The following is a 24,730-nucleotide window of genomic DNA, read 5'->3' on the forward strand; positions in this document are numbered from 1 at the left end:
TGGGCTAAACCATAAGAATTAACTAGTTAGGTAAGTATTATAGAAATAGTCAAATACCACAAACACAACTAACTAGTTATATATCATAATGTTGAAGAAACGTAAAAAACATGGTAATTAATTAATAAACATTGTAAATATTAAAAAAAAACCGCCAAATTCAATTCAATTTTATTTTACTGCATAAGACGGGCCCGCAATACTAATTTATACGCAATACTTCGCCATAGTCTATATCAGTATATTCTATATTATCTATGGTCCATACCAATGCAGTAATGTACTCTGTGACTTCGCCAATGAAGAGGGAATACAGCTGGGAATAGTTGATGATAGTAGAGGACCTCGTCTGTGTTGGTGTTAGCTGGCGGGCGTGCTCTGCCTTTTTGGAGTGTTTTTTTGTTAAAACTGACTGGAAAGCACTATATGGGGGTGCCGCGCGTATGTCGGCGAGCGCCAGCACAGACGGGGTCCATACTTGCATAGTTTAACTAACTTGTTACAAATAACTACAAACTTGACATTGGCAAATCTTTGTAAAGCCAGACGAGAGAGAAAAAAAAGATGATAGTAGATGGGAAGAAATTTCGACTATCTTGCATTAAAAATTAAATTCCAATTCAAATGTTAATCATACAACTTGTGATAGTGACAGTGAAAAACATAAACTAACGGACATGAATGTCATAGGACGTAGTGTTTATATACTCTTTGACCCTATGGTAGAGTCGAAGAGCCGAGTGATGCCAGCTAGGAAATAATATTTTTGAATCGATATTAAATAAATAATCGATGTATCAAGGTTTTCTTCTAATTGATTTTATTTAGAATCCTCTTGAAATATCATAAATTATTAATTTTTGTTTCAATAATAATAAGCACAATATAAAATATGGTATTGACAAAAACCACCAATAATTGAAAAAACGTCATTCCTTTGAACTGAGCACAAGTGTATTTCAAATGGCGTCATAGATACTTTAAAGTAATAGGCGTCCCCTGGTCCCCACTCCCCAGTGACGGACGGGTGACTGCTGCTGTCAAAATGCATCCACGATACTTTGAAAATATTATTATCTTGAAAAATCTACTGTGTGTTCAAATCTATTTGTAACGAGATAGTAACAATATGGTGAGTAAGTACATACTTATATTTTCGCTTTGCAAAATAGTTAAGTCCACATCATTACGTGGGTGTTTTTGTTGGGCTACGAGCGTCGAGCGACGAGACGTTCCCCGTCTCACTCGTTTGTTATGAATCTTTCCTGCCATTATTTACAATCGACGGTGTATATGCGTCTCTTTCGCTCGCAGTTTTCTTGCAATAGGTTTTTCATTTTTGTGTCCGCGCGACTGAGACCGCGGGAGGAAAGCAGGGTCCGGTGGAAAAATATGAACAATTTCATGCTCTTAAAAATTATTGATTTTTCATGGTTAAAAAACATCAGACGCCGCTAATTGCATACGTGATGTGGTTCCGCGCGGTCGCTCACTCGTGTGAGTATGAGTCTATTTTAGTTTATTTCCCATATTAGAGGTTGTGGTCGTGAAAAGTCACATTTTTCAGCACATGATAGACGACCATTTGGCTCGCTCCGCCGCCGCTCGCGTCGGATCAGACCTCCTCTCGGGATCCAAACATAGATTTGAGTAATTGTTTAAATATTGATTTTTTTATTGAGGGCTTGCATGTGTGAGTCAGGCGCTCATGCACGAATGTTTATAACATTAGTTGGGGCCTGCGATATACTATTTTGGGATCGGCCAAATGTTGGCTTTGTGCTCATGTTTTAACCATTATGCTTTCGTGTAGCGCCCAAGAGTGGATGGAATTATTTGGTGTTCCGATTGCAATGGGCATTTGAGTGTTTCAGTGTGTTGTTTTTGTTCTTGGACGTGCAAATATTTTTTAGTTTACTGTGGATTTACTTCTGCGGTGAGTCGATACTATAACAATACATAGTTTTACATATTGTTCAGACAATCTTGCACTTTATCGCTCAATTGGTCAAACTTAATGTTTACAGCTCCGAGGAGCGTATAAATTCCGATAAGATATAAGCACCTACCGAGCGTAATTCTTGTTAGAGGCCCAGAAATTTTCTTAAATTTTAGCGTCTTCACTATATGAAGAAAAAAATTCAAGACAAAACTCGACGCACACTCGGGCAGAGCTGTATCAATAAAACCCTTGAAAAGATAAGCGTTCAATGTTAGTCGCCGCTCATTAGCAACATTCAATAGATCGCAGATATCGCTGCTTGAAACTCGCATGCTTCACCATCACAAGCATTCAACCATGCAGGAACGTCTTCGGGAAATTGAAGTCTGCATTTTGAAAAATTGTATCGACGAAGAAATCATCTCAGAAATAGGAGATTTACTTTCGGAGCAATGGATGATAATTATATTTTAAACAGCATAATTTAAGAGCAAAGATTGAATTAGGTAAATTCAGAGTTGTTCAATAAATTTATTAAGCACCTACAGAGTAATTCAATAGCCACAAGCTTTAAACTGAAATAATACTGAATAGTCTCAATGATATCGAAGGAATCAAAATACCTACTTATATTAGTTTGTAAATAGGTACTGTTCTCATTGAAAGTATAAGTATGTAGTTTGTACCTACATATATGTTGACATTTTTTCAGTGTAATATTCTTGAGAGTCGAGCTTAGCGTAGTGAAGGTTAAAAAATTAATTATTATGGTAATACAAATCACGTGTAACATTGTTTATCTACCGGCGCAGACTACACTCCACTGTGCAAACGGATCGTATTCTGTTTGAACCAGCTTTAAACACCAACATTTCTATTTGACAGAAACATTCATTATTAAAAGCTGTTTACTTCCATTTCAGAAATACTAATATTCTTACATAATGTTAAATTGTAAGTACTTTTTAAAACAAACCTTTGTGCCGGTATTAGATTTCTCTACTTAACTAAAGAATCTGTTCAGATCTCTACACATTCCAATAAGAATCTCTACCAAATCTCTAACATGGAAGAATTATTGTAATGAAATGCATCATGCATGCCACTCAAAACCGCTGAACCGATTCAGACGAAACTTGTGCAGTTCGGAAGCCTCCTCCTCTTCCAACTTTGTCCAAAATCAGACGGAACCAGAGGCTGGTCTGACCCGAATTTTACATGGACGTAGTTGAGGGCAAAAACTACTAAAGTACCCACAATAAAATAACTATGAAGATAACAACTTGCATCAAACTGCTTATCATTTACATCATTGAGTAGAGATAAAAGATATTCGTCAGCGTTTTATTTGAATGGTTGTAATACTTCATTGTAAAGCAAGTAGGTACATACTACCAAAACAACTTCAAAATACAAATAAAATACTATGAGATTTCATCATTCTTTCCAATGCGTATATTCAAAATGCGTGTAAAGGTACTTTAGTTATAAAGAACTCGTATAGAGTTTATGATAAACTTATTATTCAATTTTACCAATAAAAAAACAATGTGTAAAGGAATCCATTGACGCTCTTCGATTAAACTTTTTTTTTCGAAATAACGACGTAAATATCCATTCAATTGAACATTGCCCAACCTGTGAAAGTGATAAAGAAAATAGATATATTTTATGAATCTGAGAAAATAACAAATGTGTAAATATCTAATAGGCTTCCTTAGTACAATTGTTTTTGCATGACATACCTGCACGACACGAGGTCGCGAAGAGTGCTTATGTATCAATGATAAAATACAACTAGACATAAATCACGAAAAAATACTCGTAAAATTAAATGTAGCTAGTTCCTGGTAGAAGAACATAGTTAGGAGTAATTATATCTGTCGAATGTAGCGTTTCTAAGTATTCTTATTTGATAACAAAATAATAAATCGTATGACTATCCGTTTCTCCCACAACTGTTTCATGAGGTCATCTAACAAGAACGGTTCCGTAATGACACCGTTCCAAGAAAGAGCTCTCCAGATTGTTGGCCTCAAAAAGGATCCAAATATAAACGATACCTAGAGCGGTGGAGTAGCTGCGGTCTGCGGAGTACAGACCCCCGCGCGGAGTATTTCGGTCGCGCCCCTAGGGTCGTTGGCCGATGCCCGCCAGACCCCCCCGCTAGGGCGTTTTTTTGCTTATCTTTACGAAGATAGCGCTCCCTTCTCATGTTCGAGTGTTTAGTTTGTACTGTCTACTCGAAAGGTTCTTACAGATCTATAAAATCACCGAATTATTTCATTTACCTCCTGAGTTTTATATTACACGCTGCCCAGTCCACTTTAGTGTTTTCCAAATAAAAGTATCTAGCCAGTATGCTTTGTAAAATATTAGAAAGATTTAGTTTGAAAATGTTAGCATAATAAAGTGAAATTTGGCCGTACCTACCTACCTGTAAACGTTTAGAAAGAGACCACTATGTAAACCTTGAACTTTCTCAATAAGCTCTTGCGTCTATTTTATTTTTATATACGCACCATTATAATTAAAGACCAGTAATAACGAGTCTACTTATTAATAAAAATATGTATAATGTACATATGAATAATAATATTATTAAAATGCAAAGATTTAAAAACTTAGACCCATCATTAGAGTCCGAACACCTCCGTTTTACTTCACCAGTATTGATTTTTACGAGTATGTTCAGAAAGTACCTTTTTATTTGTAACTTTTACTGTAGGGGAGTTTTCCGACCAACTGCTGTGTGTTCCGTCTCACCCACACTTGAACAGAAAGTTATTTAATTATTTGCAAATGGAGTAAATGTATCCTCCTTACTCGTAGCTTTTAGTTTTTAAATTTACGTAGGTAAATTATCACTATTACATCATTATCTTACAAATTCCACAATTGACAATCAAAAGTCTACAATGGTACCTACCTAGTTTGAATAAATGATTTGATTAGATTTTTAACTGTTGTTTATTTCGATTCGTGGATTAAAATGGAGACGAGAGAGAAATAATTTTCTTACATATCGATACAATATTTTTCTGTACTTTTACTGTACGACATCGTGCACGATTAATAATAATCAATTTATTTTACAAAACTAAAAAAGTGTTTTCAAAAAATTATTCAATTTTCAAATTATTTGTAATCGATATTGAATTAAAAATCGCTAAAAGAGATTGTATCGATTAGTAATTAGTATGTTTCGAAGGATCTTCACTAATGTTTACTCAAATCTCTTTGGTGATTGGTTTGAATTTTCATCTTATTAATTTAAGTTTTACGAAGGACTTCGTCTGTGTTGGTGTTAGCTGGCGGGCGTGCTCTGCCTTTTTGGAGTGTTTTTTTTTGTTAAAACTGACTGGAAAGCGCTCTAAGGGGGTGCCGTGCGTGTGTCGGCGAGCGCCGGCACAGACGGGGTCCATACTTGTATAGTTTAACTAACTTGTTACAAATAACTACAAACTTAACATTGACTAATCTTTGTAAAGCCAGACAAGAGAGAAAAAAAAAAGTTTTACGAAAAAAAGAAAGAAAATAGCGACAGTTAGATATTCCTTTGATCCAGCGATTACAAAAACATTTGTTGTCTTTTCACCATGGACTAACTTTTCACGCAGACCGCGTTCCATTTCCATAGCACTTCGGAATTTTTGAGCTAGCTCTGATTTTAATGACGAATACGTACATGAGCGGTGAATGATCTATGTATGTTGTTCGTATGTAAGTTGGTGTTGCTGTCTCGACTCTGAGCACGGCAGCGATGTCTTCTTGAGGTTGAAAATATCGAGAGGCTTCTGGCTTAACCAAGGCTTTTAACCAACTTCCAAAAAGGAGGTGGTCCTCAATTCGACCCGTATTTTTTTAAATGATTTCTGCATGACTCGAAATGAAACGTCTGAACACAAAATGGATCAATCACTCTAGTGAGTGAATATTCACTCGAATGAACCGTTCGATATCCGCGCTGTTCGACGTCAATTCATTTCATTTATTTAATGGTTCATTCTTCATAATACGTGAAGTATGTAGCAAACCTTCAAATCTATACTACTAATAAATAAAATTGGAGTGTCTGTCTGTAATTTCGAAATAACTACCGCATATTAAGGTCATATGGTTATTTGAACGATACTATAACTGAATCACACGTTTTTAAAATTTTTGTCTGTCTGTCTGTCTGTCTGTCTGTCTGTCTGTTTGAAAAGGCTAATCTTGGGAACGGCTGAACCGATTTTGACGGGATTTTCACAGACAAGTAGAGAATTGACCAGGGAGTAACATAGGCTACTTTTTTAACCGACTTTCAAAAAGGGAGTTGTGTTTTTCTACCTATGTACACCGAAATCTCCGAGATTTCTGAATCGATTTGCGTCATTTCTTTTTTAATCGATAGAGGAACTTTGCGACATTGTTTCATAAAAAATTTGGAGTCCAACTCCTCAATCCTGATGCTGCAGGGGAACTGACCAATCCAAGCGGGCGAAGCTGCGGGCATCAGCTAGTTAAAAATAAATGCGGTGCATTTGCTTCACTACAACAGACGATGATCGTTGATCACTGATGTAGTGAATCGTTCACCAGGAACAACGTCTTTTGAAATATTTTGAACTAGATCTTAGTTTTGAATTTGAATGTGCTATAGTTAAAGAAAAACTAACAGATGGACGATTTCTAACATACGTACTTACTTATTACGATTTATATTTATAATTTTAGTTTTCAAAAATATGGTCATTTAAACGATGAATTTATTTGTTTTGCAGGTTCCCCAACTACACCGACACTCCCGCAAGTTTCAGTATTCTAAAAAAATAGTCTAGTCGTAAAGTTTCTACTTAAATGAAAATAAATATTATTTAACTTATTATATCAGTACTTAAAACTATTTTTAGTAAAGGATCTGTGATAAAACCTTTTTGGTGGACTTTATAGAAGTGTGCAATTTTTTTACAAAAAAAAAACGGACTGATTAAGATTTGGCCAAAGAGTACTTATAATGTATTATAGTAGGTAATTAAAATTAGTGATGCAAGATGGCTCTGCCCCCGCAACAGTTCTGCGTGCGCTGGAACTCCTACCACACCAACCTGCAGGTGAGTAGCTCGTACCTCCTCGTTACACCTTCCCATTAGTGATGCAAGATGGCTCTGCCCCCGCAACAGTTCTGCGTGCGCTGGAACTCCTACCACACCAACCTGCAGGTGAGTAGCTCGTACCTCCTCGTTACACCTTCCCATTAGTGATGCAAGATGGCTCTGCCCCCGCAACAGTTCTGCGTGCGCTGGAACTCCTACCACACCAACCTGCAGGTGAGTAGCTCGTACCTCCTCGTTACACCTTCCCATTAGTGATGCAAGATGGCTCTGCCCCCGCAACAGTTCTGCGTGCGCTGGAACTCCTACCACACCAACCTGCAGGTGAGTAGCTCGTACCTCCTCGTTACACCTTCCCATTAGTGATGCAAGATGGCTCTGCCCCCGCAACAGTTCTGCGTGCGCTGGAACTCCTACCACACCAACCTGCAGGTGAGTAGCTCGTACCTCCTCGTTACACCTTCCCATTAGTGATGCAAGATGGCTCTGCCCCCGCAACAGTTCTGCGTGCGCTGGAACTCCTACCACACCAACCTGCAGGTGAGTAGCTCGTACCTCCTCGTTACACCTTCCCATTAGTGATGCAAGATGGCTCTGCCCCCGCAACAGTTCTGCGTGCGCTGGAACTCCTACCACACCAACCTGCAGGTGAGTAGCTCGTACCTCCTCGTTACACCTTCCCATTAGTGATGCAAGATGGCTCTGCCCCCGCAACAGTTCTGCGTGCGCTGGAACTCCTACCACACCAACCTGCAGGTGAGTAGCTCGTACCTCCTCGTTACACCTTCCCATTAGTGATGCAAGATGGCTCTGCCCCCGCAACAGTTCTGCGTGCGCTGGAACTCCTACCACACCAACCTGCAGGTGAGTAGCTCGTACCTCCTCGTTACACCTTCCCATTAGTGATGCAAGATGGCTCTGCCCCCGCAACAGTTCTGCGTGCGCTGGAACTCCTACCACACCAACCTGCAGGTGAGTAGCTCGTACCTCCTCGTTACACCTTCCCATTAGTGATGCAAGATGGCTCTGCCCCCGCAACAGTTCTGCGTGCGCTGGAACTCCTACCACACCAACCTGCAGGTGAGTAGCTCGTACCTCCTCGTTACACCTTCCCATTAGTGATGCAAGATGGCTCTGCCCCCGCAACAGTTCTGCGTGCGCTGGAACTCCTACCACACCAACCTGCAGGTGAGTAGCTCGTACCTCCTCGTTACACCTTCCCATTAGTGATGCAAGATGGCTCTGCCCCCGCAACAGTTCTGCGTGCGCTGGAACTCCTACCACACCAACCTGCAGGTGAGTAGCTCGTACCTCCTCGTTTAGTGATGTAGCCTATGTGCTAATCCAGGGTATAATCTATCTCCATTGTAAATTTCAGCCCAATCCGTCCAGTAGTTTTTGCGTGAAGGAGTAACAAACATACACACACACACACACACACACACACACACACACACACACACACACACACACACACACACACACACACACACACCCACACACACACACACACACACACACACACACACACACACACACACACACACACACACACACACACATACAAACTGTCTCCTTTAATAAATAAATAATAAATAATAATATTAGTGTGATCTCTGATCGTCTCACACTCTCCCTCAAAGTGTAGATGTAGAATATCGTGCGACGGGCAACGTTGCGTCGATGTAGGAGCTGAACTTTGGAGCTTAGAATTGCCCTGTGCGGAGTCACCAGTTTTGATTAGTGTAGCTCGTGTCCCAGGCAGTGCTGACGTGGTTGTGTGCGCAGGCCGTGTTCCCGCGCCTGCTGCTGACGGAGCAGTTCGCGGACGTGACGCTGGCGTGCGAGTCGCGCCAGCTGCGCTGCCACAAGCTGGTGCTGTCGGCGTGCTCCGCCTACCTGGAGCGCCTGCTGCTGCAGAACCCCTGCAAGCACCCCATCGTGCTCATGCGCGACATGCGGTGAGCCCATATAGCTCGTCATAGCCAGCTGCTACATCCTGATGGTAATATGAGACGGTTCATTTTGTTCCTTTCTGTCTGTCAGTCGGCATCTTTCACTCGAAATGAAACTCCTGAACAAAATGAATCAAAAGTGATAAACAAAATGAGACAATCACTCGAGTGATCATTCGTTCCGGTTGAACCGCCTGATAATATCATCCTAAAGGTTACATCATAATGGATCATAACATGTGCCAAAATGCAAACGCATTGGCAAAAGTCATAATTTTATAGTACTGTCACGGAAGTAGCGAGTAATAATTCTGATATTGGAGTACTCCACAGTCCGCACTGCACGTTGCACTCATATCTGCGATATCGATCTCGAAACTTCGAAAGTTGATTGTGGTTACCCGCCTTGACTGGAATAAGTTTATCACGTACAGAACATCTGTGTAGAATGTACTACTAAATACATTTAGTGTTAATTTGTTAGTGGAGTTGTATTGAGCGAAGCCGTGGTCGGTCGGCAGGTTCAGTGAGATGCAGGCGCTCGTGGACTTCATGTACAAGGGCGAGGTCAACGTCACGCAGGAGGAGCTGCCGAGCCTGCTCAAGTCCGCGGAGGCGCTGCAGATCAGAGGTCAGCTGACATTTGTTGTGTACTTGTAGTTTGTACAGGCAACAGGTACAATCGATTTATAACAAAAACAAGTGCGAAACGAACTCGTACGCGAAGGTTTCAATACTATATATACTATAATGTAGAGCACTGCAAGTTAAGGACAGGCTGCGCCATCTATATGTGATTTAGTAAATTAATAGTAGTTGGTATTGTATTGCTGCAGGCCTGTGTTCGGGCGAGGGCGGCGGCGCGGGCGGCGCGGAGGGCGCGGACGCTTCGCGGGACTTCACCCTCGCCAGCGACGCGCTGCTACACGCGCACCGCAGCAACGGTCAGTCACGCCTAGCTACTACTGCACTGGACGCGGCCGAAGCCTCTCACCGCACGATACACCGGAGACAGAACTAGCCACCCACCTGGCCTTTAGCTGAGTGGAATTACTAAAAATATTATGAGACCACATTTTCACCACAGCACAATCATAAATAATGCTAGTTATTGTTGTTGGATCCAGCAATGTTGGCTCGGCGCAGTGGAGACGTTACGGCGAACACCGGAAACTGCCATTGCACCGGCACGCCATTTGATGCTAATCAGGCGCCTGTATATCTACCATTTTTCTATCCGTTTCATGTTATTCTTATACTTAAGCTTTGGAAAATAGTTGGTTTGTTGGAATCCCTTGAACAGAGTTAGTTAACGGTGTAATGTTGCGCAGCGCACCCGCAGCAGCCGCAGCAGCAGCCGGCGTCCAAGCCCCTCCACAGCACCAGCAACGGCCCCAAGAAGCGGAAGTCGGAGGAGAGGGAGAGGGAGAAGGCGGAGGTGAAGGAGGAGACGGTGGAGGAGGACGGGCTGTACTACGGCGAGCTGGACAACGACCACCTGGAGTACAACGAGGTGGGTGGATGTCATTTTTCACGCTTTTCGGGGTGCTGGTTATAAAATTATGCCCATTTTCAAACCCAAGATGGCTAACGCATATTCATTTTTTAAGAAATTGACATGGCAGTTTTTTTCGATTACGAAGTAGTCGTCCATTTTCAAATCCAAGACAGTAGATTTTTTTTAAATCTTAAAACTGTATCTCATCTTATCCCTATTGTATCATGAAAAAACAAAACGCAATTGTTCTTTCATGATACACGGATCCATTCCTAAATTTTTTGTATTTTAAAATTCAAAACCTAAAAAGCATTTTTGAATTTCAGGACGATGAAACGGGCAAACCTGGCAGCAGCTTAGGACAGTCTTCCGGTAAGTACTTGTGGAAGTATTGCCAGCCCGCTGGTTCCGTCTGACGTGCGGTCGGCTGTTGTGACGTCACAGCGTTGTACGGGGTGACAGCTCGAGACACTCGCGCGAGACTCACCTACTGACAAAACATACCACTTTTTTCAATTTTTTTATTTCTTTTAAATCTTTTTAATGTCAATGTTTATTTGCAATGTGACTTCCTCTCGTCACTTGCTTAAAACATTTTTTTTTTTCGCTTTTTTCAAACAAACATTTTTTTTTAAATTCGTTTTTGGCGGCTCTAACCATTCGAGTGCAGCGAAGATCATATTGTGAATGGGCATTGTGAAAAATAAACAAAATGAATGTCTGTAAGGTAGGCCGAGTTTCGATATTTGAAAGTTGGTAGATTTGTTACTTTTTGGTAGAATTTGAACCATGAATGTTGTTAAAAATTACCAATTTTTTGTTTTAATTTCAACAAGCTTACATCTTACAGACATTTCATTTGTGTTTTAAAGCATTCATGGTTCACGAATGACTTCTCTCAACGCTACTGCCACTCGTTTACGTTTGCAGGTCGCCGGCGCCCCTGCCTGCGCGTCAAGCCCGACAGCGAACTGTTCTTCCAGACCAAACTGCAGAACCTGGAGTACATGAACAGGCTCTCCAAGATGAACGCCGCCGAGATACAGAACGAGTTCTCCAAGTACGGCTTAACCGACATGGCGGAGGACAACCACAACAACTCGGAAAACGACTACTACAAGTCGTGGCTCGAACAGAACGGCGAGCTCGAGGTGTCGCTGCTGAAGGCGAACCAGCTCCACAAGCCCAAGCGCGACGCGCAGCGGCACGCGTCCGAGGTGGAGCTCATCCCGCGCGGCCAGCACGCCGGCCGCGAGCAGCCGCTGGCCAAGGCGGCCGACAAGCTGATCAGGAAGCGCGGCCGCCCGCCGATATTCAAGGACAAGAACGTGGACATCGGCGAGACCGTGCTCAAGGCGGACCTGGACCAGTTCCTGGAGGGCAAGGAGGTGAGCTCGTCGGGCTTGTCGCGCAAGGACCTGGAGCGCGTCATGATGGGCAAGTTCAACCCCAACAGGCGGTACTCCAACGAGGCCATGTGGGCCGCCCTCATGGACGTCAAGAAGGGCGGCAGCATCTACAGGTATGTGCTCATTCTTGTTACATTATGTGTACAAAACGTTTGCTGCCTGAAAGTGGCTGATTTGAATTATCTGAATGGGCTTACAGTATCGCCACTTTAATGAGTCGCATCGGCAAAATTATTTCGCGCAGAAGAGAGTTAACGCAGACTGAAACCGAATGTATACTAATGAAATACAGACCTTATTGCTTGACGTTTAGATTGTACATACGAGAACACCAGGGACTCGTGCTATCTCGCTTACAGTTTGCGCGCACAACATATACGAGTATGACGATCAATAGCGGATGGACGCGCGCTCTGATTGGCCGAGATATTTTCGCGCCATTCAAAAATAACATTTGTGCGCTATCTCCATCATCGTAACATACAAAAGTGGCGCTTCTGTACTCCAGGCTTATTCATTTGGCTTTTCAGTTTATTGAAATACAATGAAAATAGTTTATTGAAATACAATGAATTTCAGTTTATTGAAACGAAATGAAATAGCCAATTTGAGTCATTATTGTAGCGCTTATACTTAATTTCGTAAGAATATATGATATTCACCATAAACGGCTGAAACTCACGCGAATTACGAGGAAGGACCTCGGATGACTGCAAAACTAGTTTGGTAATTCGCAGGAGGGAGTTTCGGGCGTTGGTAGTAGTTCGCAAATGTAATGTATGTTTGTGTGTCAGAGCGGCGCAGACGCACAAGGTGCCGCGCAAGTCGCTGCGCAACTGGATGAAGCGCTGCCACATCAAGTCCTCGTTCCCCATGCCGCAGCAGCTCAAGCAGTTCGTGGAGAACAGCAAGCGGCAGCGCGAGACGCACGACCCGCCCGACAAGGCGCAGCTCGCGCTCGCCGCGCAGCTCGACTTCGGCACCCACTTCCTCAGCCTCGGCGCCGACGCCGCCGACCCCGCCCACCCCGCCCCCAGCGACGACGACGCCATCGACATGTCGCTGCACGAATGACTTCCCCTGACGCTCATAGCTCCGCCGACGTCACGCTTCAGCGTCCTAGTAAACTGAATCTTAATGGCCGAGTTTATCTACACATCTACAGTCGGCGTTCCGAGCGGAAACCTAGCGTTTAAGTCGTTCGTTGGTAAGATCGCTTTACTCTAACGTTACCGTTTTGACGCACGAACTCTATCGACGTTTGGTGAGGTGCAAACTTGGCAACGTGTCGCACTTGTCACTGCCTCGACTTCGTTCAGGAGAAATTCCTCAAAATGTTTTCTCAATAAGATGAGCGGGTAACATGTAGGAGACTGACTGACTTTGCTCAGACTTTACTTAGCTCCAGTGGCATGACACAAAGTTACACACGCAGTTGAACTTTGACCACCAGTAAAAGGCAAAGTGAATGGGTTGATGATTAAAGTCACAGTTAAAATTTTGGCCCAAAGCTAACAATCGTACAAAGAGTGAACTTTAACCGCGCGTCACGCAACTGCATCTTGGAGACACGAATCGATCTCATTTGAAGTGGGACCAAAGTCGACGGACAGCCCGAGTTGTAATGTGCACAAGTTTGTCTACCCAACAGTCTATGTACATCAGTCAGTTAGTCAGTTACATATTGTATACAGAGTTACATTGGTTGACTGCCGCGGGTCATTTTAAAACCGAGTTGTATCACATTTCACGATGTTTTCTTGGAAATTGTCAAAATACGAAAAATATGATGTTTTGTTAATATGTATTTACATAATATTATATTGTATACTGTAGTATTATCTTTACTGCCAAAGACAAAGCAAAGATTTCTATAAAGAGAATACTTCTTATAAAAAATATTTTCGTTTACAGCACGCAATATTATTCCCAAAGATTTTGTTTTTTTTTTTAATATTTTATTCTAAGTGTTTAATATATCGTCGTTCGACTAAATATTCATCGAATAAGATTTACGAAAAATCAATATTCCGTTGAATTGATCAAGTGTTGCAAAGTAAAAAAATCTACTGCTTTGGTAGAACTGAGGCACACTTGGTACATATTTTGTTTCGTTTTCGTATTTATTTGTTATTTGAATACAAAATGTAGTTTATTAGTTAATTATTGTAGTAGAAACGTGAAATTGGCCTTTATGAAATTCGTGTGCTTGTATGGACTTCGTCCGAAGATAAATAAAAGACTTAAAAAATGAAATTTTAGCGTAATTTTTGTGTAAGTTACGGATTGGTATCGTGGCAGCGGTCGCTTCACACGTCGGCTTCGTTTCGGCCCGTTATCGATCGTCGCGACTCGAAAAGTTTAGGATCGATTTCACCAACGTAAAATAAGTCTTATCCGAGAATAAATTTGTTATTTTGGCAGATTTTCAGTAGAAAAGCTGTCGTTATGCCCAATTCATTCCTCGATTAAACGTCACTCGACGTTGGTGAAATCGGTGATGGCCGTGCTCCGTCCGCCGCGGGGCGCGCGTGCGGCGGGCGGGTGTGGCCCCGCGGCGGAAGCTGCTCGCTGGACACAGTACGAGTTGGGTGAACCTTTCAAATGAACCTTTTCCCGGTGAATTAATCTGTATTTAAAAAATGTAAATTGTAGATTCGTGAGTATTATAGTTCATCGATTCTATTTCTGTGATAAATATTTGTTTGAGTATTTAGTTTAAACGGATTTTAGCGTGAAGCAACTGCTGCCACGAAGTATATATTATGCTTAATAATACTGATAGGAATAGTAATTTATTCGTTATTTAAAGTATTGTACTTAATATAATTAGTACTTATTGATGTTTTGTTTCTGATTCGTCGATTTTCGATACCTAAGCGTTTTGTAGTTTCCGACGAGGCCGTGGTCGAGTGGAGGCGCGCACCTCCCCTTACGTTTGAACTCGGGCTCGCCTTTAGATGAAGGCGCTGCATGTTATCACAAATTGTCTGCTGGAGAATGTTCTGTTGGAGCTCTCGCTCTGCGAACATCGGCGGTGCCGCACGTTCCATCTGGCATCATTCTACAGTTAGTGTGAAGTTATCCGGGGTGAGGTGTTTATGACGAACAATTTCTGATATCATGCAGTGGGCCCAGTCGTTAGTCATGCGCGATGACATGCAACTTGTCAGCGAGTAGTGCACAACAAACGTACAGACGGCGCTACTGCGACGCATCGTCGGCTCCGACGCTGGCCGTGCGTCGCAGGACGCGGGTGCGGCGTGCGGTTACTGTATCGTTGCTCGCGGGGTGCACTCCGGCTCCACTCGCACACAAGTATTGGAGGCCTAAAACTAATGATATGTTCCTACATTTTATATCTAGTGAGTTTATTTCGAGTATTTTTTCGGTTGTTTACAACTTCCTGTACCCCTAGTGTGAGGCCGCTCGTCGAAAGTGAGTTGCGACAATATCGATTCATAATAGCTCTATAGTCTATATAAATGGATGTTATCGAACCTTAGTTTCGCAGTATTACAACTCGTACTAGGGGTATCGAGTTCGCGTGTGATATTTCTGCCCGATAACTTTATCGGTAGGTCATTTTTGTTGACGGAATATGCACTTTTGTGGAACCTACCAAATAGTTAATGCGATTTCAAAATTTAATAAAAATATAAAACCAGGAAATCCATTGAACAATGAATTAACTGAAATTTTCAAACACTTTAAAACACTAGCGAAGCGATTTGTCAGTGTTGCCAGTTGAAAATATTAGGTAGAAATATGACACGCGTCCCAAATCCATAAAGTGCCTATTAGTATAGTATATACATAATAACGTAGTAATAAGGCTATGTAGATATAATGTAATGCATCAGTGTTGTTGCGCAGTATTATGTTCGTTTCGTTAGCGGCGCGGCGGCATGAGCGCTCTCCCAGCACATCCGCCGGGCGGCAGGCCGAGAGCGTGGCCTGCTGTAGAAAGTCGATAATCTCTTGGACGAGGTTAATGAGGATAGTAGGTCTGAATCCTACAGGACCTTGAGCATTGTGTAAGAACCCTAGGCCCACTGTCTGACACTTATGCGATCTATTTTATATGAGAGCTCCGAGGCTAAATCTACTTCTCTTCATTATTTTCAACAAAGTACCAAAACATCGTTTTCGTGCTAGATTGGATGATAGCTGCTTTACAATGAAATGAAGTACACCCCGAGAGCATTCGTATGACACGCGTCTCATCACTGTAGGACACGCCCAATATGATAAACTTGAAACAGTCACCACATAAGAGGCGACGGATGGGCTGGCCGCCGTAAGTGTCGTCACAATTTTCACAACGACTCAGTTCGATGCGTCGCCACTTTGAAATTATTTTTGAGTATAAAATCTAGATGTGTGTATCGACACCCGCAGTGGCCACCACTGGCCACGTGGCCACAGTGGCGGCCGGCGGGTAGCCGTGTGTCGGGGAGAGCGCGACGCCGCCGACAGTACAGTGTTGTTTCTGCAGTCGATGATAAGATCGTCACATTGTTTATATATCCTTTATCTTTTACACGCATTCTATTCACAAGCCCAAAGAAATGCCATTCTTACACCTTCAAGTACCCAGTTAGTTAAATTCTTTACAAAGTATACCTACTGTACGTCAATCGTAAACGGTTAAACAACTGATTCGATGTGACGTGACTAGGTATCTTTGTCTTAAATCCGAGTCATCATCACCGTCACTAGCCGGCAGACATCGCTCTCTCGTGGGATCTCACGCGCCGGCCTCGCTGCGCTCTCCGGTGCGAGGCCGCCAGTGCAGCGACTTGGGCAGCAACAGCAACAACACAACTTGTATTGGTTTTTAGAGTTCCGTACCTCAAAAAGAAAAATCTTGGGCGATGGTACGGCATCGTATGCGAGTCCGACTCGCACTAGACCAGTTTTTCAAACTACATGCCCATTGCCGCTTACACTTCGCATATCAGTTACTGTGATTCTCCTACGGACTCCTCAATTGTGATTTGACCACGTAGAGAATCCAAGCATCGGTTCCAATACCGCTACATAGTTATCTCTCAAGCTCGATGCCGGCCTGCCTCAGTGCTAATGTCATAACTTGAAAGGAATTTGAGATCCCTTGACGACACGTACGAGCTCGGTGACTACGTACTTCCGACCACTTCGTTAAAATAAATGTATTGAAATGTCCGCCCGATTATTATATTATTATATAGATATATAATTATAATCATTGTATCAGTTATATATTGAGGGTTTAACGAAATAAATATATACATACGACCACTGGCATTTTTATTTGCACCCCAGCAGCAGCCCAGGCAGACCCCAGCCGCCCAGGCAGACCCCAGCCGCCCAGGCAGACCCCAGCCGCCCAGGCAGACCCCAGCCGCCCAGGCAGACCCCAGCCGCCCAGGCAGGCCCCAGCTGCCCAGGCAGCCGCCTCGTGTAGTCATGCTTAGGTTTAGGACCCTTATTTAATTACAATCTTACAAATATAAAACATTTTTATAGTTTAGATCGTTCGGGTTTCTGATTGCGAGTTTTTAAGTTAACGAATGTCGAAGTATATCTTGTAACATGTACATCAAACAAGTACATCTAATTCCGTATCCACTATCCAGTGTCACGTTTGTTAACTTAAAACTTACACCGAGACTCGTGTCGGCGATTCAAGACTTTAGTCGACCAGTCTATCCGTAATCTGCCGATTAGTTACATAGCAACTTTATTCATTTATGTTTTGTATGGTATTTTTCAACAAATAACAGCGTGGCTCAGTAACTAACAGAATGATTACCAATAGGCTGATTATATTGATTTCGGCCATTAAAGAACAAAGTCAAATAACGCTCGCTACTTCGATCTCGGCCTTAGTGTAAGTTTCCCATCCGTACTAGCAGGTTCACGCTTGCGTATTTGACACGTTGGCACATGTTACACTTGTCTCGGGAGCCTCCGTGAACATCGGGCGAAAACAAATAAAGCACCTACGTATACAAATAAACATTCTAAAACACGCTATTTTTGTGGGAATGATATTTGTTAAATCAATTACACTAGCATTACTTTGTACTATGATTCCATTTAAGTTTGAAAAAAAAACTAAAATGGCGTGTCGGCACTGTTGCCTTTTTAGAATCACGTTTGCGTTTGTATCGTGTCGCAAACTGCCGACTACTGTTAGCAGAGCTTCTTTTCCTCGCTTTTTACATCGCGCCCGACCCGCGTCCCACTCCTGTAGGAAGCCAGGAAAAGAAACGCCCCGTCGCGGACAGTCGAGGTCGCCACTTGCCGGTTACGCGGAGTCGATACGAGAGTACTAAGGGCCGTTTCTTCTCCTCGCTCGTTGCAGGCGTGCGGACGTCGACGCAGATCGTGACGCGGCACTTCATCGACGTGGAGCACGGCGTGCCGCTGGACGTGCACGCGCGGCCGCGCCTCGTGGGCCGCCGCCCCAGCGCCATCGTCAACATCGAGACGGACGTGTTCCAGGAGAAGTCCTACAAGCAGTACTCGTCGCAGCACCTGCGCGACGCGCTCATCGCCGTGAAGCGCGGCTACAGCGTGTACGCGGCGTCCAACAAGTTCGGCGTGCCGCGCAAGACGCTGCGCAACTGGATGGAGAAGTACGACATCAAGAGCCAGTTCTCCAAGGGGCGGCGCGGCGCGCGCGCGGCGCAGGCGCTCGACCCCCTCCACCTCATGGCCGAGGCCCGCGCGGAGCGCTTCGACGCCGCCTTGTAGCCCCATATTATGTAGAGTGGTAGGACCTTCCGGGCACAGAAGAATCATTTCGCGAACACGTTTAAGTAAATAGCAACTTTTTTAACACCCAGTGACGAGTAGGTGCAATTAAAGTCGCACGGCGCTGCAGCCTAAAGTTTAACTAGCGCCTCTTTCGTAGAAATTGACCGCGTTGCTGTTGATCTGTTGATCTGTGCCACGTGCCATGAGTGTAGCCGCGTCGGTGCTAGCATTTAAACGACCATGTTCACATCTGCGGTCGCTACGTCGCGTCGTCGGACCAGTCCTTGTACGTTTAGTGTAACATTTAACATCTCATTAACGTCCAACTCCATAGTATTCGAGCATCGAAACATTTCAGTGTTAAAGTAAAATGGAACTTAACTTCCTTGTTTTAATGCTCAAATGGTCCATATGTCTATAGTTAGCGTTCAATCGGAAATATTGTGGAATTAATATCGGTAGTATTTAATTTTTTACTTATCAAGAAAATTTTGTTCCATTTTACTTTGACGTTATTTGGTTTCGAATCTTGAATTTGATCACCGTTGGTGAGATTTATAATCTTGTACTACGCTCACTGACCGCTCCATCACACAGACGCCACTAGGAGACGTGCTTCACACGCTCGCTTCACAGTGCTCCGGGAATAAGTTATTCATTTAGGTATTTACAGCCGAGGGCCGAGGCTTACAGTTAAAAGCCAAGCCTTAGACGAGGGTTTTGACAGCTAACACTAACAAGTTAAAGATGCACACGTGTATCAAACATAAGCAGGTACCTATGTAAAACCCATTGTTTTAATTTAAAATTTTGATGACTGCGTTAAAAGAGTCAGTTTACAAGCAGGATGTGTAAGTGGTTGGACAATCTGTTCGTAGATCGTATAAAAATACCAAACCTCAATTTATTTTAGTGTTACAAAATATTATGTATTATGATATACCTATCCTACATTGTAATATTGTCTAGTCTAATTTGTTGTTTAAGGATCCAGGTGTCAAAATTAGCTTTTAAATAGGTAGGTCTACAAACTGATATTTATTTATTTATTTTTAAGATATGTTATGTAAGAAAATGTAAAGACTATTTAAGAAACTACTAATTTAGTGTATAAATTCGTGTATGGCAACATTAATAACAATATGTGGGGAATCTAAGAAATCAGTTAATGCTATGAATGTTGGCTACGTACTGAGTTTTGTACATTTAGGCCATGAAAATAGTGTTTCGTTCTCCTACATTTCTTTTGCGTAACGTGGCATAACTTAGGTGCATGAGACGGGTCTGCCCGTTCAACTGAACAGTGAACACTTTTCAAGTGAAGATTTTATATAAACCTGTGAGGATGATACTGCCATTGGCGCAATTAAAATGCCCTAGGCCAACGTTGTCGTATTAGTTCACAAATTGCGAAAACCAAATTAAAGAATTTCGCGGGCAGACCCGTCTCATGACCCTTGATGGACACGTACCTATGTGGGTAATTTAATTGTACACCAGACAAAGTGTATAACGAATTATAATTATATTATGTGTCCTTCTAATACAAGTGTCGGGTAAGTTTGGCGACCAACCGAGTTGTTGCAAGCACTGAATCTCAGCGAAGGATAACAGTTGGTTGTCATAGCATGGATACCGTAACGCAGTTGTTGTGAACATTGGCATCCCCTCGCGCGAAGCTTTGGCTCTACGTGTTTCTGAAACGGACCGCTAAGGCGTGGAATCGGAACGTACAACTTAAGTAAATACATACTTTCAAAGCAAGAGTGAATAGGCATCTTCCAGGCAAGCGCCTCCGACCTACGCCTCCTCATGGCTTTGCATGAATGCCACGAAACGCGAGCCTATCCCGCGCTAAAAAACACTTTGCTGGTTCAACTGAGTTACACGTCCACTTGACACGCAATAGCAACGCCGGAGTCGCGGCGCGTGCAGTGTGCTCTGTGGCCAACAACAAATAATGTCATTTGAGCGAGTGGTATTAATGACACTCCGCATACATCGTGTGAGGTGAATTTTGAATGATTGTTTTCCCGCAGCCAAATGATTTAGTCTCCATAGTACAATGGATTTAAATATAAAATGCTAGAGTCAAATAACACAATTTGTGAAAAACAAAATTCGAACTAGTAACCTCGCGATCGCTGACAGCTCGCGGGTAGCGTACAAGCTAATTTATGCCTTATTCGTCTAAGTATTAGAGCTTATTTTGCTCGAAACATTTTCATTTTATCGCAGCGCGTACGATTCGAGTAGTAAGTACCTACGTTATAATTTATATTCTAGTGAATTACTATTGTTTCTCGCGATTTCGAGTTGATGATTTTTTTACATTATTTCAAAACAAAAACATTATTGTAAATTAAAAGCTCTACTAGAGAGCAAATCGTCCCGTTGCTGGAAAACAACCCATACAACTTCACGCTGTACAATGGGCTCTGCAGAGTGGCGTAACGTTTATGAATGTAACACACACTCGAGGAACGTACAGTCCACCAGTCTATCCGAAATAATTGTATTTTCTGTTACTTACTACAAAGTTTAAGATTTACGTCCAAAGAATATTGTTTTTGCCATAGTTATTATGTATTAATAGTTACGTGATGCCCGCAGGCATGCCGTAGTACTTAATTGTTTAATTCAATTTGTTTGTGCCAATTAACATTATTTATTTTAAATTATTTTGTACTTTTAGTTCCTAATAAACCAAAGTAGATTTAATTCCAAAGGGTTCCTTAGTTAGTTTTTTGTTGATTTTTACGTTAATTTTGATAGCAACGATTAGGTTAACGGTGTTGTAGTTATTTTGTAAGTGGGATATATATTTTAAGATAAATAAATATAAACTATTTAAACTGATTCGTTATATTATTTCATGTAAGTGGTGAGTAGTTCTGGCATTAATACAAATAATAGTTAATTTGACCTGTTGTGTACGTGCAGGCATAGTAGGTGCTTTATATGTATAACGTGAGCTACGCGTTAGCTCGCCTCTACTCCAGTGTGCTTAGCATGAATGAGATTTTACATCTCACCAACGTTTATAGAATTCGAGCGTTGAAGTAAAATAAACTTTAATTAGGTATTTTAAGAGTAAGTACTTCTTTTTTCAAAACTCAAGTTCTGAATTCATTTCATTTTCTTCACTTCAAAGTCCATTTTTCTCTAACGTCTTCGAAACATGAATACTATGAGCGTAAGTGAGATGTGGAACTTCACAGTTCACACTAAACACACTGGACCCCGATCTCCGTGATGTTTGGGTTTATATTTATGTGCAAAATCCATTTTGTGATTCAGCGTAGACATCTAAGGTAGGTATCTTTTCGCGATACCATGCAGTGTAAGACTGACATTTTGGTGGTTAAGTTAGCTTTAACGGAACTTTACTTTTATCGCCCGGTATACAACTGGTCCTGTGACAAAATCGAAGAAAAAATGGTAAGTCCCGAAGTTCAGAGTAGCGACTGACGTGCAACAGCATCATCTCGGGAAGACAGAGAGGCGTCGATATGATTTTGAGTTTAATTCCGAAGGAGTTTGAATAACGTCCTGTTTCAGAGTTTGCGATCGCGAACGTGCAGTGTCAGTACGAGTGCAGCGACACGGAGGCGGAGGAGCGGCCGAGCCGGGGGCCGGGCGCGAGCGCCGCAGCCGGGGACCACAACTACGACACGCGCGACGAGCCGCCCGCCTTCATCATACACCAGCTGCCCACGGTACGTGCTCACACACATCACTACCCGCTACTGCTTGCTAATTAATGCTTTCACCCCGTCTACATTAACAGGTGTCAAATATTAATGGTTGGTTTCATGCAGTGAAATAATGATTTTGTCTGAGTAGCGCGATCGATTCGTAGAAAAAAAATTATTAGAATCAAAAAATGCTTGATTTAAAATTGCAATAGTAGTCCAATGAGCGAGCCAAGTCAACGTAAAATCAGAAAAGTAGAACAAAGTAAGGAGCATCAAAAGTCACGACGCCACGTCCGTGCCACTGACCACAGGACAGACAGAATTGACGTTTTGGTCGCCACGTGAACGTGCCCCGGTGTTCGTCATCTGGCCAATGACGTGCGGTTTCTTGGCTCTTTTCCCTGAACGGAGTACAGGACGAGTTTTTGAATGGTTTTCCAAAACAAAATTCAATACGGAACCATATTATACACACATTGTAGCAACCTAATGGAATATTTGCGAAAAATTCCACTGTAAATAATGAAGTTTAGAGTAGAGTGAGGAGGAGCAAAACTGCGTCTCGTTTGTTAGAAATTGAAACGTCAGTAGTACAAATGCCGGCGCACGTTGCAGGCGTCGTCGCCGCGCGGGCCGTTCGTGGAGGTGCGGCCCGGCGTGCTGCAGTCCGGCCTGCTGCAGCCCGGCCTGCTGCAGCCCGGCCTGCTGAAGCTGGCGCCGAGCGGCGCGCCCGCCGTCAACGTCATCCAGCTGGCGGAGCGCGCGCCCGACGCCAGCCCCGCCGACTGCGGGCTCAACAAGCGCATCCGCCGCAGCGAGGGCCTGCTGCGCCAGGCGGCCGACTGCGTGTCGCGCGGCTCCACCTTCCAGACCGTGTCCGAGCAGTTCAACATTCCCATCTCCACCATACGGTGAGTCACCTCGTCCCGTATCGTACGACAATGTCCCCTGCGTCACGCTGTTTGCTAACTTAGAGGACATATTGTTCAGTTATACTCTACGAAAAGTGGTCAATAACTGTCAAACTTGAAGTCTCACGGAAAGGAGAATAAAAAAATGTGTTTTTTTATTTTAATTTGCTATCAACTGACTTAATTGTTTAAAAAAATGTATTTCACATTTGGCTGAATGGTGTGTGCGGTTGTGCAGGTTCTTCATGGCGCGCAAGGGCATCCTGCCGCGGCGGCGGCGCGGGCGCAACTCACAAGTTGGTAATTCACTGCGCCCCTCTAGCCGCTAGCGGCACCCACTCGCCCCGGGGTCTATTGTTACACTCGATGCAGTGAAAGCTTCCAAATGCGGGCGACTATTTTGTACTATAATACATACATACATACAACGCGTGGTTTGATACATGGTCAATGTGTTATAGCTCCAAGCAGTGTAATAATTAATTTTATCGATCCAAGCATTGACCACTCAGAACTTTAACTACACAGACACGCATAATATATATAGCAATGGCATACCTGTTTGCAATTCGTAAACTGAATCAACGGATCTAATGCTATCCTTTTCACAATGTTTCTGTCAACATACAGCGGGAAATGTCGTGTTCCCACAGCGTAATGATATTGTTATGATGAATTCATATAAGAAAACTATTATAATCAAAAAATTGGCGTATTTATAATTATTGTGAAAAATGAAACTCGAAATTGATCTCGAACCAATAGTAGCAGCTCGCGACAACTCGCGCTAGGTTCAAGTATATTTCGACGTGTTGCAGTTGCCGCGTGTGTTGCAGTTGCCGCGCGCGTGCAGTAGCCCCGAGGAGCCGCCCTTCCACATGCAGCACTTCAAGCTGCCCGACATGCTGGCGCTGCAGGCCGACGCCGAGCCCCCGGCCTAGGCCGCCGCCGAGCCCCCGGCCTGCTAGGCCGCCGCCGCCAGCGCAGGCTCCCATGAGCCATCCCTTCGCATTTGTAGACCGCGAACTGTAATTTCAAGAAATCTTACCATTTTTTATTCGTGAACAATTAAAAAAACTATTTCCTTATATCTCGAGTGCAAATGGGTGGCTTCCTTCACCCTCAGCACTCTTCAGTTAACCGTTTATATGTATATAAACCTAAGCATGACATACGCCTCGTCAGTGTATTTGTGGTCAGAGATATTTTATTTTTGTATCCCTCGCCGATACCTACTGGTGTACAACAACAATAATAATGGCGAACAAAACGATTCGATGGCAAAATTCAAAGGAGTACAAAAATGTTGTGAAGCTGAAAACAAGAAAACCATTGCCATTCCAAATGAGCTTCAATTTACGGTGTAAATTATTTAAACACATTTTAACATTTTTTAGTGCTTTGGTCTATAAAAAATAGTGAAAAATGTTTCTCTTTAAATTAAGTCTATTACTAAATAAATAAAATAAACAGG

At 42.9% G+C, this 24,730-nt stretch overlaps 1 protein-coding gene across 11 annotated transcripts; it reads left to right on the top strand.

The window, feature by feature from the left end:
• The first annotated feature begins 728 nt into the window (after positions 1–728).
• On the top strand, positions 729–24,455 carry LOC123871420 (protein bric-a-brac 2-like). Of its 11 annotated transcripts, XM_045915216.1 has the most exons (12): positions 730–1,132; positions 6,709–8,334; positions 8,827–8,999; positions 9,515–9,624; positions 9,830–9,937; positions 10,325–10,506; positions 10,818–10,863; positions 22,209–22,366; positions 22,961–22,995; positions 23,041–23,256; positions 23,495–23,552; positions 24,093–24,455. In XM_045915216.1, exons 2-12 carry the CDS (start codon positions 8,275–8,277, stop codon positions 24,195–24,197), a joined length of 1,251 nt encoding a protein of 416 aa, XP_045771172.1. In that variant the 5' UTR covers positions 730–1,132; positions 6,709–8,274; the 3' UTR covers positions 24,198–24,455. The 11 variants fall into 11 exon arrangements, with proteins under 11 accessions (XP_045771171.1, XP_045771172.1, XP_045771174.1 ...); XM_045915215.1 differs by having other exon boundaries at positions 729–1,132; positions 22,961–23,256; XM_045915218.1 differs by having other exon boundaries at positions 731–1,132; positions 22,961–23,256; positions 23,495–23,556.
• Positions 24,456–24,730: the final 275 nt, after the last annotated feature.

Source organism: Maniola jurtina, chromosome 13, assembly GCF_905333055.1.
Source record: "Maniola jurtina chromosome 13, ilManJurt1.1, whole genome shotgun sequence".
In the NCBI taxonomy this organism is placed as follows: domain Eukaryota; kingdom Metazoa; phylum Arthropoda; class Insecta; order Lepidoptera; family Nymphalidae; genus Maniola; species Maniola jurtina.